Source organism: Odontesthes bonariensis, chromosome 2, assembly GCF_027942865.1.
Source record: "Odontesthes bonariensis isolate fOdoBon6 chromosome 2, fOdoBon6.hap1, whole genome shotgun sequence".
In the NCBI taxonomy this organism is placed as follows: Eukaryota; Metazoa; Chordata; class Actinopteri; order Atheriniformes; family Atherinopsidae; genus Odontesthes; species Odontesthes bonariensis.
Window position 1 is genome coordinate 11294861 of NC_134507.1, and position 18003 is coordinate 11312863.

An 18003-nucleotide genomic window follows, 5' to 3' on the forward strand; every position below is an offset into this window, starting at 1 on the left:
ATTAGAGTTCAATATATTGCCCCATTAGAGATACAGAAGCGTAGAAGATCCCTTTTATTTAGTCTACTCGTGTCTCCAGTTTTCTTTTGCGACTTAAGCACACTTTCCTTTAGCATGACTATGTTTTCTTTGAAGGTCAAATGCGCCTCTCAAGTTAAGCCTTTTACTTTCAGCCTCAGTGTTGCAGTGTCACAGCCATCTATATGAGAGAAATGGACGCTGATCAAAGCAATCCTGTTATTGTGACAGTCCAAAGGTGGAGCAGGAGATAAGACGGGCCTGCAGAAGCTGAACTGCTTCTAGCAGATGTTTGACTTGTGTTTGGTGCGTGACTGTCGCACTTTTCAGTGCTACACACTTGTAAGTCCACAGGGGAGTGTTAGCTTACTACAACCGAAGCAGTTTTTTTGTGAGCCCATGACAACTCGCAGTTGAGTATATGTGGAGGCTGATAAATGTGGTGAAACTTGATCCACAATCTGTTCTTTTGTGTAATAGGGATAGATGGCTGCAGACAAAAGCAGGCTCCAGTTACAGTCATATTTCGGTGTGGTGTCTGCAAGCCCTCATGTGTGTTTGACAAAGGTAGCATACCTTGCTTTGTTAGGACCGTGTTTACACAAGCACCCGATTGGTGGTGTGATGTAATGGAAGTTACACGCCAGTGTGCACTACCTTTTTTGTTGAATAGGTAGGGCTCTTTTGTGCTGCTAAGTCACATTTCAATCATGCATAGACATGTGTGCACACAAGCACAAACAGGCATTCAACCACACCTCATTCTGTACTCTGCACAATTCACCCACCTTATCCTGACCTTGACTGGCAGCGTTTAAAAGCAGCATGGTCTCTCCTTAAGAGTTTTATTCCTCTACAGTTTGACAAAACCTATGAATAAAACAATTAGTTCTGGTGCAGATCGCATTTGAATTGCATAAATCTAGATTTGTGCCGACTGGCCATGTTCAATTTAAAACAGTGATGCATCTGGCACTTGAATTCATGAGGCACAGTTTAGAATTTAAATCAGTATTTGCATAAAATGATCTCAGGTCTGTGATTGTGAATCCAGGCTGTTGGGGTTGTCAGAGACATATTAAAGCACTCATCATCTCTGAGGAGAAGCTGTGCCACTGGCATGTGATCTTGCATCTGCACTGTTAGTACTTACAACCATATGGGAGATGATGAGTAGATACTGAGGAGATGAAAACTATGCTCTTAAAACTTACATTTTCATTTTTTACAGTTTAAGCCAGCAGATATGTTGAGGTCAGATGCTTTATTTCCCTCGTGTATAGCTACTGTTTATGGGTTTTATTACACTGATTCAACACTATAAACACAATTCGGAGAGCAAACAAAATCTTGGACAGTTTCATATGACTGAAAAGACACAGTCAAATCTAATACCTGCAGTGTTTTTTGTTTAAACTGAAGACACACCTCATGCAGTTCAGGCAGCACTCTCAAGGTTTTTTTGTGAGCCAATGCCTAGTAGTATTTGGCACAAAGAAGCACCTTATGAATCGAGGCAGCCTCTAGGCCTCAAGCAGGTCATTGTCCATGGCTGACAATTTGCATATAAATTGCATCGCCCGCAAAGCCTGATGCACTGCACCTGTAGAAAAAGAGAGGAAAATTGGGATGGCGATGAGGGGAAATCACATATTATTCTACAGTCTTTCGCAAACAGAGGACAAGCTCAATTAACATCAGAACAACAAAAATCCTGTTGTTGTTGTTGTTTTTTTCCAAATCTAATTTGTCTACTTTTTATTCTCTTAAGATAAAGCGAGTTATCATATAAATCTACGGAATGCGTTTACTCCTTAACCAATACATGTGTGGCAGGTGGTTACATGACCAGCTTGGTCAAAGATTAAGCTTTACACAGTCAATAAAAGGGAGTTTCCTTGACATTCATTGACCAAACAACCCCATTAGCACTCCTTTTGTCTGCATTTGCAGTGATTGAGCGATTCTAAAAAAAAAACAAAAAACAAGAAGACCTCAAACTTGACTTTTTGCCTCGTTGCTCTGGTACATGGTGTCAGAGGCCTTGAAATGCACGGTGGTGGTGAAAGTGGTTCTGCAATTGGAAGCAGTCTGAACCGTTTAAAAGCGGTCGAGGATTAGCTTTGTCTGATTTGATCCTGACGGTTACTCTTTGGGGACAAAGTCCCAAAGTGTGACTGAAGGACAAGCTAATATTAGACAGATGCATAGTTGCTGGGGAAAATCTCTGAAGTAAGCATCTCTATCTTGAGCTCACACATCTTCCTAATAATGGTTTAGTGAGCGGTTATATACAATGGACAACTAAAGATAGGTACAGACAGCATCTCCTATACACGTAGCTGTGTACCTACATCCATCATCGTTTGATCTTAATTAGAACAAAGGAAAGAAATGAGTAATGTGATAAAAGATAGGAGGCCATTCATTAAAAGAATAAACAGTACCATGCAAAAGTTTTGAGCAACCCTTCATTTCATTATGTTTTGCCAGGAAAACTGTTAAAAGGGTCAGTGATTTATTAGAATATGAGCAAACATTAATGGATAGAAAGTATTTAAAGTAAAAACAGTGCTTGTTCAATTCTAATGAGTTGGAATGTTCATTTTAATGTGAGCACCTTTATTTGCCACCACAGTCTGAAACCCTGTCAGACAGTCTATACTGTAACTTCTTTAAGCAACCTCCTTCATGAAGGACATCTCAAAGCTCTTCTTTGGATGCTGGTTGCCTTTTTCCCCCCCGTTCTCTGTCAAGATGATCCCACACTGCTTCAATAATTCATCCCTCCATAAGACCTGTTGCCACAGATTTTCATGTCAGTTCTTGTGTCATTTGGCAAAGCTCAGCCTTTTTTGTCCCCGTTTCCCTTCCTCAAGAATGGCTTCCTGACAGCCACCCGTCCACGAAGACCATTTCTGATGAGGCTGCGAAAAACAGTAGATGGATCAACTGAAGGGCCAGGTGACTCTTTCAGGTTTTGTGTCAGGTCTTTGCAGGATTATTTCCCTTTTGCCAAAGTACATCCCTTTCAGATACTGTTCGTCTGCTGTACAAAGCCTGCCGCTTTTAGCTAGTGTCTCTTTGGGAATCACCTTAGTGGTGCAAAAAATACCATTTTAGTTCCTGTCGAACGGTGTTATCTTTGGCAGCCATCGTAGATCATCAGGATCATCAGGCTGCAAGTAACAAAGTATATAAAGAACATAACATGTAAATAACAATTTACAATTGGTTGTTTTCAACCTTGTCTGTATGTGTAGACACAACTCAGGTTCATTCTTATGCTTGAATGATTAATAGGTCAGCTTAAAAACAAATGAATAAAATAACCATACTCTCTCTTTCTAACACTGGTTATGTATAAGGACTGGACTGGAAAGCCAACGTTCAAAGACAAACTTTGAAAGACCTTCAGACAGTCAGGGAACTATTGCTCAACACTCCTTTGAAGGATTGCAAGAAAGTCAGGCTGCCTGGAAGCAAAAATATTAAGGTGGGGATCAAGAGTTTTGCATGGCACTGTTGGTCTCTGTGTGTGTTTACCCTTTTTGAATTGTATGCCCCGAACAACTCTGGTCAAAAACTTAAAGTCGTTTAAAAATGTAACTCAATGCTGAACCGGAGGCATTTTTTGTTCCCCTGTACTTACTGGCACCTAATACAGAGTGAACGTCGACATATTGATCACCAGTTGACTCAGAACTCAAATGTATCTGCTCTGTTCGCCATATTGGACACCATTTGTATTGTTTTCCCCTCACTATATCAATCTTAATGGTAATTCATTTATTGTATTGAGCGAGGGCAGCATTATAAACAGCTGCAACACATTCTACTGAACAATAATCGATCTTTAGTGACTTCGATCTTAGTAGCGAGCCTAATGTGGGTGCAGAATGAGGGCCAATCAGGTGAAAAACAGTCTGTCCACATGCTTGTTTTGAATAAGTCCGCTTGGAGTGTTCTGTCTCTGCACACTGGTGCAACACTGGGCATGTGTATGAAGCCATAGCCCAGCCCTGCAACCCGCCCACCACCCCTCCCTCTTCTCTTCGGTGCGTCTCGGTCCGCCCGCCCCGCAGCAGTCTCCTTCCCGGCGAGGTTTCACTACAGAGATGGCTGCGAAAGTGTGCAGATCGGTGCTCCTGTTGTCCCGGAGCAGCGGAGCGGTGGCCGGCAGCCTCCCAGCACTTGTTGTGTCTTCACAGCGACACCAGCAGCACATAACGCCGGTAAGTCCCAGGACTTGTGAGCGCCCGGAGGAGAGGTGTTAGTAGGTAGGAGCCGGTCAGGCAGGCTGGACCGGGGAGGTGCAGCTGTGGCGGCTGGTTTTCTGCTAAGGAAGTATAGCTAATTAGCAGCAAGATTCTTTTCCGCTCATGTCTCCTGTTGGAATCGCGAAAAGGTGAGGCTCAGCATGAGCCACGTTACTGTGGGGTTATGTGAATCCACGGTGGGACGCGGGGCTTGACGGAGCCAATGCAGTTTTTTTTTTTTTTTTTTTTTTTTTTTTTTGGAGCGCTTGCTGAAGCCCATCTACACCCCAGTGGCGCTGCCCCGCCGTTTACCGTAACTAGGCTCACAGGCTCTCGACTTTCACATAAACCCCCGTGTCCCATTTTTTTCTCCCGCGTCCTTCAACTTCGCAGGGGCAGCCAGTGCTATTCCTGTTGCAACGTGTGTGAGCTGGAAAGGTTTTTGGATTATTTCAGAGTATCTGCAGTGCGATGTGGGGTTGGTTTTTGTTTACGGACGGAAATGGTATTTGTGTGTCTCAGTGTGGGAGTATCTCTCGGCTCCAGACTGTTGGGGCTTCGGCTGGCAGTCCGTGGCTCTGTGCTCTGACATGGTGTGTGAGCTGCGGTGGCAGTAGCGCAAAGTCAGAATAATGAACGTCTGTCCGGAGCTCGGCAGGAAAAACCACACATCTGTGTGTGTGTGAGCGCGCGGGTGGGGGGGCAGAGTTACACTCACTCTTTATGTATGCACACATATGTGAGGCATCACACCAACACGGAGGCCCGCACTTTGATGATGTCAGACTCTCAAAGCCAGCCTTGCTGTTTCTCCCCTCCCTGGGTGTTTCCCCACTTAACTGGGAGATCCTGGGTTTCCTGCATTTCCTGCTTATGCAGGCTCTGCACTTGGCCGCTGTCACAGAGAAGGTGATGACAAAAGGGAAGCTCACTGTGAGCAGGTCTCTGTGTGATCCTTCCCCTCAGCCTTTAACAGTGGCCTGGGGTGGGAGGTGAAAGCCAGAGCACAACAGAATGAGGAAGTCATTGCAACCCCGGACAGAACTGCCCCTTTACACTGACTCAGAGTACTGGCTTTTTTTTTTTTTTACAATCACTATTTGTCTTTATGATTGCTTTTTTTTTTTCTCTTTAAAATTTTTTCCTTTCTTACTCACTTCTAAAACCACATTTTCCTTGGGCCTTATGAAATGGGACCGGCCTGAGGGTGAAGTGGCTGTCAGGACGGACCCTCTTACTGTCAGCCACTGCGTGAACTCCAGCTCCTAGCAAGCTGAAGTTTGCGGATATTGAATAGTTTGTCCTATTTAAACTTGCAATGGGGGGGGGTTTCTGGCCCTGTTGTGTCTTGGCAGTGTTGATCCTGAAATGCTTCCTTATACGTCAGCCTTCTCAGGGTGCAGTTTTGTCTGTCTATCACATCGTACCTTTGTCCATTGAAGTGTTGCAGCTCCCAATCTGTCACCGTGTGACAGCCGAGCCTCTGTATTCATTTATGAGTCCTTCACTGCAGTGTGGAATTTCTGTTTCCGCTCTTATGTCTACTAAGGCCGCAGTGGGATACTTGCAGTTTCCACAAAGCATGCGCTCTCTGTGAGCCCAACACGTTTCTCTAAATACCCAAATCGGGCTGTGTAGAGGTTGATTTCAATCAAGAAGCTGATGACTGAACGCTTCTCCTTTAACGCTGTGTTCCCATGGTGGGTCGACTATCCAGGCACTGAGAGCAGACAGCAGACTCCAGAGACTCACATTTAACCTGCACTAGATTACTATTGAGTCAGCTGTCATATAAAATACCGCCGTCTTGACACGCACCGGGGGAGTTGAGTCACTGTGAGTAAACAGTCCTTCTAAAAGGATTATAAATAACCGTGGGGGTCATCGGCGGCATGAGCTAATTGAGTCAGTATTTTTGGATGCGAAAATCAAATTCTAGGATTTTTATGGGACGAGTGGGAATGAAAGAGATCCCTTTCCCCCCTTCCCTTTATGCTGACCTGTTCATTAAGTTGAGCATCTGAAGCTGTTATGGTCACAGGGTCGAGGCCCACTCCCGGCTTTTAATCCAATCAGTGTGGGAGTAAACTAATGTATGCCTGCTGTGTTCAAGTTATCTGGATTAGTGTGATAAGGGAGTGACTTTAAGCCTGTGGCTGTGCTATAGGTGATAAGATAGCCAAATGATGGATAACCTCGTCCACACAGGCAGTTTTATTAATGTACTCCGCCCTGCGCGGACAAAGTGGTTTGCCACTCCATTTATAATCTCACATACGGGTACAGCTGTGGGGTCGTATGTGAAAGGCGAAGCATTTTAGCGTGTCATATTTAGCTAATTAATGATTTTGTGTGTTTGACATTAGCTGATGGCCACTTTCGGCTTATATCACGTCTGGTTCCTCTGTGAGAGAGGAATCTTTGGGCAGCTCGGCTGTTATTTAGCCGTACATATGTGAAATCTTAATGTGCACGAAGAGATTACTTTGGTGGGCGAGAAAGCTGATCTGCGATTACTTGCAGATAAATTGATTAGGGACAGTTTCAGCCAGGGGCTGGTAGTTACAAAGTGATTGATTTACTGGATGGATATTCCACTCAGGCCGTATACCATGTTGCGTTCTTGCCACTGATCATTACAAGCCAACACATTAGTATCGAATATCAGCTGGCCTGCGTGAAGGGGAGCCTGCGTGATGAAACTGTTGGGGCTTGAAGACGTATGACAGAATAAGACGCAATCAACTGTCCTGTTGCACATATATTATGGAGACGATTTGCTTTAAAAAGCCGAATGATTTGTGGATACATTTGGCTAAATCCATACCATTTGGGAAAAAAAGATGGCACCAACTGCCGCTGGACCTTAATTCTACCTCACAAAACTGTAGAGAAACTGAGGAGTTCAGCCCACGACAGACTGCTCAGTCTTCGGTGTTCAAGTTGGTCTTAGACAGTGAGTTGCAAAGCAATTTAGGAGGAAAATGGAGGAGGGATGACCAATCTTGTAGTGCCAGGCAGGCATGACAGTTCACTCTTCTTCGGAGGCGACTTATCTTAGTTTGGCCAGCGTCCCGCTCAGGATGGCTGCATTTTCACCCCTCGGGGGGCCTCAGTACCCAGTAAAACGTTATGTTCCCTGTGTATCTGTTGTTCTTATTAGATGCTGTTTCCGAGATAAGGCAGTTTTGTTTCCGGCATCGGTATAAAAGGTAAAGAGAAGTAGACTAGAAGCTAATTTAATACAGCATTTAGTAATGGTTATCAAATTAGCGCCTGTTTGCTGACTGACAAAAAAGTTTTATGATTGTCGTGTCACAGAGGACGTTAGGAGAGGGGGGAGATCCCAGGAAAATCATGTCAAAAATGGTACTGATGTATTTCATTTCCTTGTCAGTCACTGTATGCTACCTTTACTGTAACGTCATTTTCACTCACTAACTTCTTTTCGATTTTAATACAACAGCAAACAAACTATTAGTTATTCGACAGTGATATAGCAGTGGAATGACATCGTTACCTGAGAGTGCCGTTACTCTGGGCTCTACTGTTCAGTGTTATTACAATTGATCCGTTTCAAAGTCTGCCAAACTTCCAAATTCTCCTCCACCGAATAAACCGTGTGCTCCTGCTAAGAAAAAAACAAAAAAACTTTCAGCATAGTGAGGCATAAGACCAGAGTTCATATTGGGATGAGGTCCTTTTAAAAGAGAGACCTAGAAATTTAAGTTTAGACATCAAAGCTACTTGGTTTAGTTCGGTTTTGCTTCTGATTTCACAGGGTTCGCCTCATGTTACCGGTCTCAGATCTTACCATGCTATATGAATATAGATAACAAAGAATCTGTGGCCCAAGCACAGGCCGTGTCTGCAGTTTTCTGAAGGCCAACATTTGGCCTTGAATGACAAAGTTGACTGGAGGGCTGAACATGGATCTCCATCTGCTCTTTGCTGGTGCCTTGCAAATGCAAATCTGTATGTTAGCGTACTTTGCTGCTACTTGGGGAGTCTCGTCAATATGTGGCACAATCCGAGCTGTGGGTTGCTTTTACATGTGTCGGCATTGGTTCTTTGCTTATTTGCAAAGGAGTGGAGCAGTGCAGATGTTGTCATTTTTTTTAACTTGTGCCTCTTTGCAAGCCAACGTTTCAACCAGTCAGCTTTAATCAAAGGATCTCAAGAGGAAAAGCCTTGTTATCTTTTTGTGGAACTGCATGTCTGTCCATCTGAGCGACACAGATACCTTAAAAGGACTCTCAGGGTGAATCTGAGTGTCTAGACTCTGTCACATGTCCATCAGACATGGCTCAAATCTGCATTTCTTTTGGGCCCTTGGGCCATGTCTCAGTTACAGCACTAGCCTGTGCTGTAACTGAGCCACAAGTGCCATTAGTGCTGTAGATGCGGTCCTTATGTGTCAATGATCAGCCTGATGATTGCCACATAACACCCAAAAATGTAGCTTTCCTCAATTCTTATTATTTACAATACTACTACATTGTGAACTGTGGACTAATGGATGTATTACACATTTTTTAAATGAGGCGGATTCCCCTCAGGCACATAGATGCAGTTTGTTTACTGATTTCTTCATTTCTACCACCCACTACTAAAACACAAAGATATTTTGGCCAAATTAGGCATTTATCGAAACTTATCGAGTAATTTTCCCAGGAAGCAGTTCTGGAAAAGTTCACGTACAGCCAGTTTTTCTAACTTGTCTGGAATATACATGACTAGCGAGATGGCAACTGGTAAAACGTGCCAGTATAAGCATGTATTTTTGAATAAGGAAAAACAACTGTTATGTCTTATTAATACCCGTACAACTCATTTTGTCGTCTCTTTGTGAGCCACTTCATCGTGAAAACGCCGTGAATTGTCCCACCATCAGACCAAGTATCAAGTGCGTGTCGTTATCTCGGCACAGTGGTGAAATGACGCCGGCTTCGGTGGCTGTGCTCCTGACAGAACTCCTGTCAGCTCCGGGCGGGCATATTGAGCTGAAACTGAGAGTGGGGCTTTTCTTCAGCTGCACCACTTTAAAAAAAATGTTTGTTTTTTTAATATCTCGCAGTACTCTTTACATTGAGGTTGTCAGTTTTGTGAAGAGGTTGGGCAGAAGTCTGAAATGCGCTCTTAGTGTGGTGTTAACATGGTTCATGTTGAAATGACACTCCAGGCTTAGGGCTCCAGACACTGTTGCAGTGGTATTTCAAGTGGGTTTTTTCATGCTGTTGAACTTGGCAAGGTATAGTTACGCATGTTATGCTTCAACTGCAACTCGTTAAACGGCGTCTAGTGCGGGTATTTTCACACATTCCCTGTAAAAATGGACTCATTTTATTATTATGTTACCCCACGTTTTTTGCAAACAAGGTGCTTTTGGCCCATTCCTCAGCACCGAGAGAAACACCTCCTTTTCCCTCTCCCTCTGAGTCTCTGCTAGATCCCCGAACATATGCTTGCGTCTCCTCCGTGCTTTCGTCTTCTAATTTCCCTGCTCGATCTTAGTCCATCACACTGCAGCACCTGCTCAGCGTGATAACCTTTCTCACGCTCGCCAGCTGTTTGCCCTGCATTCGAAAGACTGATCCTGGTCCGAGCTGCAGCTGCAGCGTGCGTGCACCGTGACAAGCCACATACTTCTTTCCTGCCATTGCTGTAGCCTTGTAATGGACAAGACGGTAATGATGGACAAAGTCCTCATTAGTACTTTGGAAGGAATTTTCACCCCTGGTGTTGTAAATGACTGGTGAGCCCACTGCCTTTGCCATAGACTAATTAGTAGTTTCCCATGTTTCTGTGTGTCCCAGCATGTCTCCAGTCAAGTCTGAAAAGGACATTGAACTAGGCCAATGTGTGTAATGTGATGACGGATGGAAGCGATGCTTGGTTTACCCCCTCTCAACAGAGGGAGCGGCAGCAGCCTCCACCAGGAGGGCAGGTGAGGCGGATGCTGGAACCTGAAGGTCATCTGCTGCCCTGTCTTCCAGGCCGTTAGGTATGAGATTGAGCTCATCATTATGACAAATGTGTGAAAACACTGGGCCCAAATGAGCAGTGTAAATGATCCGTGGCAAATTTGGCTTGTATGAAGGTCAGCTGTACCCAAATCATTCAAAGGATATGGGACAGCTATTTGAAAACATTTCCCGATTGAGGTGTTTTCCTGTCATTTTGGTCACTCGCACAGCTGTGCTTCAGTTTTGGGGCAGTTGAGTATTAATTGATTTAACTGTTGCAGATACCTAAGGGAAGGGGAAGGAAAAAAAGAGAAGTTGTTGTTTTACATAAAAAGTCATCTTTGGCATGTAAATGAGCAGAAAGATGTCATTTACAGGCCACAGGCTTTAGAATAGAAATTGCCTCATTGCAAAATGTCATGATTTCAGAATGTGATTTTTTTATTTTTTTTTACTTGGGTCTTATGCATTTTCATCATTTGGGAGCTTTAATAACAGGTCTTTAAAACTTTTCAGGACTATTGAATATGCAGCTAATTGGTAAGAGACTGGTATGGTTGACCTCTCCTTCAGGAAGTATTGATTGTTTGTATCATTGTTGTTTCAGGTTCATGCATCAGAGTAAGATTAAAAAAAAATCATCATCACCTCAGTAATTTGGGCCTGCCACACTTACATATTCGCTTGATCTTGTTTAAGCTGAGGACAATCACTTAGCACAGACGTCCGAATAGTTTCCATTCATCACATTTCCTGTGTTGTTCTGTCCAGCTCTTAACCCTTTAATACCCTCCTCAGCGAAAGTTAACAGAATTTTTTTCATTTTCTCGGGGTAATAAAGATTAGAATAATTTTATTTATTTATTTTTTTCACAAATAACAGGGTAATGATTTATTTATTTATTTTTAAAACGATGACACAACGCATCCATTCTTTTATAATAACATACCTTGATCAAGCGATAGAAAAGGCGCCGGCAGGTCTACTTACACAAATTTTGGATGGGATGCGGTGAAGTAACCGAACAACGGCAGAGCAGGTATTAAAGGGTTCCACTTGACTGAAACTCTTTCCAAGACCTCAGTTTGTTGTGCCTACTTCTTCTGTTGCGGTTTGATTTGGATTTGGGGAAACATGACATATGCAATAGCAATGTTGATGATTGCGATGGCAACAAGGCTTGTGATGCATAAAAGAAACACTTCAGTATTTGGTGTTAGGGTGTGGTTGATAACGAGAGCTGCGTTCCGTTCCACGTCCACCTCGGTGTGCCACTTATTTACAGAACGTGCTCAAAAGCAGAGCTTCATGTTGTCTGCGGAAGGGCGCCCTCATTAATGGGCCTGTGCTTGTCCTATTGTTTCAAGTTAAAACTTCTGCCATTGAATGCGGTTCAACTAATCTTTTTGCTATTCTGATATTGCCCGTGTTGATGTTCCGATACGTTTTCAATATATTGCGTAACATACATTTAAGATATGTCGAAATGTTCAATTCCTTTAGACCTTGTTCATAGATTGTGTGTATATTACAAAACCGTGAGAAGCTTTAGAAAAGTGTGCTTTTAAAAATGAAATGATGAAACCATTATTTATGTGACGGCTGATGTCTGAGTGTGAAAGCTTTAATCCAGTTCATACCCATCTGCACATGGTTAGACTCCTTCTTCCCTTTGTTTGCCGTGACCCTTAGAATTTAGACACTTCTGAGCTGTAAACGGCTCAGAAGTGTCATACTCTTCTGAGCTGTATGTAGCTCAGAGTATGTAGCTGTCTACATACTCTTCTGAGCTGTAGACAGCTCAGACATACTTTGAAAAGTAACCCTGGATATGCTTTACTTTTGGCTATTGTGTGAACAGCTTCTTGCATCAGTTCCTTCATACTGTAGAAATTCACTCTCCCTGAACCCTTTCTACCCAGTATGCCTGCCATGCTCCCTCTTGCCTACAATGTGTTTCTTCCTTGATTGAATAGAGAACAATATGGTATATTGACACATGCAAATCCAGAAATTACAATTAAGTAAAGGCAGAAACCAGTCATATCCTGGCAGGGCAGCAGGAGGAGAGTCATCACTCAAAGACAGGCAGAGAGATGAAACTGGTTTGGCTGTCAACAGTACAGCAGCTCCTAATTGGAATTGGAAACATTATTATGCATGAATGAGTCCTATTTTGCTAATGGAGGCATTTGAGGGAGATTGTACAGTGATTCTGACGTGAGGATTCCCTCAGCCTCGATTCGGCTCTTTAATTGAAGAGACACTGGCTGCTACTCGCTGCATAGCCTTCCATCTGCCAGCAGGAATGAAGTAATTATAAGGACAGAATCTTCTGGAACTTTACTCATTCCTCACCTTCCTTCGAAAAGCTGCCTTGGTGAAAATGCTGTGAGTGTCAGAATACTTGCATTTCAGCGCTCTGGAAAATGTGCGTTTTTAGGCGCATTCACCTAAATGGCATCTGTGGCGTGTGATGGCGAAGCAGCACATTACCAGTGCCCGACAAGTGATTTAACTAATGCTCAGTAAATGTTTTACGTGTGCACGCAAGTCTCTCAGAGGCTTTCTTGGAGGAATAGGTAATGCATTCACCTCAGTGCTGCTCCATTAGGTTATAGTTTAGCCCAAATAGAGTTCAACATGTCTTGCAGAGTCTGGAGACAGTCCTTGAAAGGCAGATAAAGTGTGCAAATTACTGAACGATTTCCTCTGAAAGTGGGAATCCCTATGAACTTAAACAGGGCTAAAAGCGCTCTGATCGCTTCAACGCCCCCCTCCTCCCAACGCCCCCCACCAACACACTAACTCACGCACAAGCTTATAAGTAGTTCCAACTGGATCGATTGGCTGGGTTAATGGCTACAGCGCTTGACATTTTCAAGTTCGTTTTTTGTTTTTTTTTTGGTCCCGGTGACTTGAGAGCATGGGCCGGTGTCTCCTCCAATAAAGCCAGCGGATCTCTGAGGGCAGGTGAGGCAGGCCTGCTGCAGGCGAATCTGCATGCGTTTTTTGACTTGATCTTTGAGACATGCTCTTGTTGACTTACAAGGTAAATAAGAGCTTCGGCAGTCACGGTTTAACAGGATGGATGGAGAGCCGTGACATCACCGTTGTGTTGATGCCGTTGTGGGGAGTGGGAGTACGTGAACACGAGGAATCGGCTCTCCATGGCGGCTTATCGAGGCTCGTTGCCAAGCATGCTGCTGTTTGTTGTTTCTTTGTAGCATGGGCACGCTGTGCTTCCTTTCAGCCTGGATGGTCTGCGTGCATAAGCCTCAGATGTCAGAAAAAGGCTGCTTAAACGTACACACATATACTCATATTTCGATGTTTGTGCCAAGAACAAATCTATGAAGCGTGCAGAGATGTGTTCACCTGCTGTTTGTTTTTTTAGTAATTGAACACCACCGCTTCTCCTGATGGAAAAAGAAAGTATATTGGTCTAAAAAAAAATATGATTGCAGTTTCTGGAAAGATTTTCTCTGTCATGCTTAGCAACAGCATTTTATCATTTATCCCTGATTTGTGGGTATTTCATGCATATTCTTGGGGAAACGTAAAGCTCTTGGGTGCGCATCTCTAAATTCACTTCTTCTGAGCTAGTAAATGAAGTTTATGATTTGATCCTAGTCAATTTCATTCCAATACTGTTTTCCTGTTTGTCCTCATCTTGTCATGCTTCTTCTCCTTGATCCATCCAAGGCCAGTTCTGCTGACTCAAAACCATATATATATATATATATTTATAGTCTCTCTATGCTTTCACAAACGATTGGCCTGCTCTCTGCCTGAAACGAGCTGTCTGTATTTTGAGAAGGTTGCTTGTGAGAGCCTCATTACACAGCCAGAAGTCGAGAAGTGAGCTTTAACTGTGATTGATCAGACTCTGAGCTCATCTACTGAGTCACTTGATCCCCAAGAAAGCAAAACTCTCCTCTCAGCTTGGCGGGCGGGCTGTTTGCGCTGTACAGTAATTGGCCAGATTGCTGCGGTGCCATGGCAGACACACAGGGTATTCACCATGGAGAAAACAAACGCATGGAGATAAACACTTCCGTCAAACAATGAACTCTGAGCCTGCAAGTCCCTTTGCATTATTTGTAATGATTATCTGGAGCTGAAAGACAAGCCAATGTTTTTTTGTTTTTTTTTTAAACAATTTCTATACACGCACACAAAATTTGATTTTATTTATTTTTTTGCCCTCTCTGCCAGGCTTGATTCTAAAAGTTATCCCGTAGAAGGCAAAAATCTCTGATTTGACAGTTTAATAGCTTGTATTAATGACTCCGGGGTGCGAGCTTTGATCCCTGTCTCATCAAATGAACTCTTATATCAGCACAAATGGATCAATGACTGTAGACATGTTGGAATAAACAAGCCTGATCCAGAGGAATGAGCTGAGCTTGTTTGTGCATAGAAAGAGCTGGGAAGGGGTTGAATGTGGATGTAAGGTGGCTGTGAAGGTTAAAACTTCTCTTTTGCTGTCGCAGCACTTTGGAATCCCATCCAAAACCAACCAGTTTTGTCAAAGGTGTTATATATTCTTTATATGAATGGAAGGATTTGACAGCATAATCCTATTAGAAGCTTTAAAAATATATCACATTTTTTCGTACATCAGGGAGCCAAATTATCTGTACTGTCAAGCTTTTGATGTCATTTTTAAAATGGGACAGTTTGGGCTCACACAAGTTTGCTGACTGTGTCAGGCTCAAACTGCTGAGGTAAATGCTCATGGATGGAATGCGTGAGTGAAAAACATGATTAACTCAACAGCATTGGGTGATTGTGGATAAAATATATTAACTCAGTTATCGTTGTGTATATTGAGATTATCATTAGTCAGTTTAAAAAAAAAAAAAAAAAAAAGAACTTTCCAGGATAAAAACTCTTCAGATATAAAGTTTGCATAAAGCCAGCCTGCCTTCCAACACCAACCAAAAATATCTCTGCTAATTAATATGGTCTCATAGTTGTTTGTGTGTTCTTATTTGACCCGACTCTTTTTTTAATCTGACATGGTCTCTTCCAAAACACCGGCCTGCTTTATGGTGTAGAGTTCTGTGGGCCTGTATGTGAAGGTCGGTGAGGACGCCCAGCTCAGGAGATACAATCTTTTCTCTGCTCAAAGGCACCTCTGGGAAGCAGACCGCTTCGGCTAAATTGCGTATGGAAATAGCTCAGCTCCTGTAATCCATTGTTGATAAGGACTGACATTAATGACCAATAATATAATTTTAATACTTTTGCTTCTTGGTTTAGGGAAAAAAAAAAAAAAAGTATTGACAGCAGTATGAAGCCAAGAAAGAAGATACTCGATGCCAACAATGGGAGCACCAGAGACTGTGTTGTTTGAATAAAATGGATTGTTCTTGCTGCCCTTGTGGTATTCATTGAGTTAGTGTGTTTGTTCATGAATGCTACATTTGGTTTGTAGTGGCTGTTATTTCCAATGCAGGTGCTCTTTGGTATCGGGAAGCAGGACATCTGTGTGGTTAGGCTAATGCTAATTAGCTGGACCGGGGGAGGACTTTTCCTTCGGGCTCTGAGCGTGTTTGCAGACGCGCAGGTCTGACTGCTGCTCATTTGATCAGCTTAGACAGTGCTGCAGGTGTGCTGCAGCAGCTCAGTCTTTGTTGTGTGACCGAGCCGTGGGGGCAGCGGGAAATATCCAGCTCATTTTACTGCCTGTGTACCGTATACCCTTTTAACACTTGCTTTGTTGAGGACTGATGGGGAAGCTGCTGACCTGAAGCCGCTGCGGCTCTCTCATCTTCATTCCACACACGGAGGGCCTCCAAAAGCAACCGACCGCAAAGTCCGGCAACTTTCAGACACAGAACGTCACTGTTGACGGTGCCGTCCGCACACACTGTTTTCAATACATGTATGTTCTTTGCTGGCCCTTCATCGGCCTGACACGTCTCATCCTGCTTTCTTATGTCAGAGTGGGGATTGTGAGTCAGCAGTTTGTTTGAAGCCTTTGACTCGCAGGGAAACTGTGACAGAAAAAGACAAGGCAGCACAGAAAAATGGAAATACTAGACACGTCCATTCTCATCGTACTGTAACTCATTTTTTTGCCAGCTCGCAAGAGGTCCGCCATTCTATAAATAGGTGTGAGGAGATGGTGGAGAGGAGACTTTGTTGGAGAAGGCATTTCCATGGAGACGGTCCTCGTCGGGCTTGGGCTTTATGATAACCCACACAGTGTTCATAGAAGTGTTTATTGTGTATTTTCGTGGTTGTTAGGACAGTGTTGTTATAGCTCACAAAGTAGGCCAAACTAAAACACGTCTGCTCCTTTCGGCTTGTTGAAGATGTTGGCGTCGACCCCAGTTAGCAGGCTCCCCCTTTAACTTTGCACACACACACAGATGGTATGCTAAACAAATGCAGCAGTGTTCCTTCCCCACACGCATGCAAAGCATCTCATCTGGATAGACGCAGAAACAGGGATTTAAATCTTATTTTCATAGATCAGATGTTAAACGGCACGCGTGGGAGGTTTTTGGGCGGCACTGACATCTCTCGACCCACAAGCGGGCCGAAAAAGACATGCGTGTGCTGCATAATGTTGCTCTCGAGTTATTTTGGAACGGCCACATGTCCAGCATGTGGCAGCTTTATCAAATTACAGTATGTGAATGCTTCTCCTTCAGCTGTTTCCTTGTTTTGCTGTTGTGGGTTACAGAGTGTGACTGTCGTCCATGGGGTGTTGAACTAATTGTGGGTTGGGCCTTCACAGTTTTTCTTTTCCCGTTGGAGTGAAAATAAAGTAAAAACATCATAAAAACTACCATGAGAATATGGAGAAACTCAGCACATACACTTTCCTGTGATCATGTTAATTGTTTGCCTTCTGTAGCACAGTAGACAATTATTAGAAGACAATGATTTGCATGCCAGCCATGTCAAACAAGTTATTCCTCCACACAGCCACTGCAAATGGAGTTCAAAAGGTTGTTATTCAGCCAGATTGCCACCTGATATCAATCTGGCTGTTTATTTTTCTAAGGGAAATATTTCAGCAGTGAGGAGGCAGAGGAGCCGAGTCTCGCATCTGACTGGATCAGCGAAGCACCTCCAGCAGATCTCTTAACCTGCGCTGTTAGAGCCTTAACCTGCCAGCCAGGATCACGAGGGGATTCCCAGCCTGGACATTAACTGGATGTAAAGCAAAACCGCTGAAGGGTGACTGTGAGAGTGGAAAGGAAGGTTAGGAGTCTCTCCCGTTTTTGATGTGTAGTGTTCGGGGCTTCTTTCAGCCAATGGCAGTGTTTCAACTTGCATTCTATTGAGTTGTCTGGTAAATCCAGGTATTTTATTACCTGACTCCCGCCCTCTGGTATTCGCATACCATCTGGGACGAGCCCACAACCGACATGATTTCAAATGGGGCTATTTTTTCTAAAACTCGTGCATGTGATTGGATGAAGAATCTGTCCGTCATCTTGACTGACACGCCACTTCACCCACTCCCAATGACTCAACCCGTGACGTAGCTCAGAGCTTACCTGACTCCCGCCCTCTGGAGCATGAATGGGCGGCCATAACGCGGCCATAACGCCGCCCATTCATCCAAAGTCCCACCCAGCGATTAATGATTGGCTCTGATTATTTTATAATCGGACGAAACACATATGACTCCCAGGCTCCTCAGATGGTTGTGTGAGGAAAGGGAACGCCCCCGCGTGTAGTTGGTGAACGCAGCCAGATGACGTGAGTCAGGTTAGATATTTTACAGCTGGCT

At 43.7% G+C, this 18003-nt stretch overlaps 1 protein-coding gene across 2 annotated transcripts in view; it reads left to right on the top strand.

Annotated features, from left to right (window-relative positions):
• Nucleotides 1-4083: 4083 nt before the first annotated feature.
• The window catches only part of mcu (mitochondrial calcium uniporter), a 46690-nt gene continuing 32770 nt past the window's right edge, over nt 4084-18003 (top strand). For both annotated transcript variants that reach the window (XM_075477010.1, XM_075477013.1), the window contains exon 1: nt 4084-4253. In XM_075477010.1, the coding sequence (XP_075333125.1) occupies nt 4137-4253 (117 nt within the window). In that variant the 5' untranslated portion in view covers nt 4084-4136. The remainder of the gene's footprint in view (nt 4254-18003) is intronic.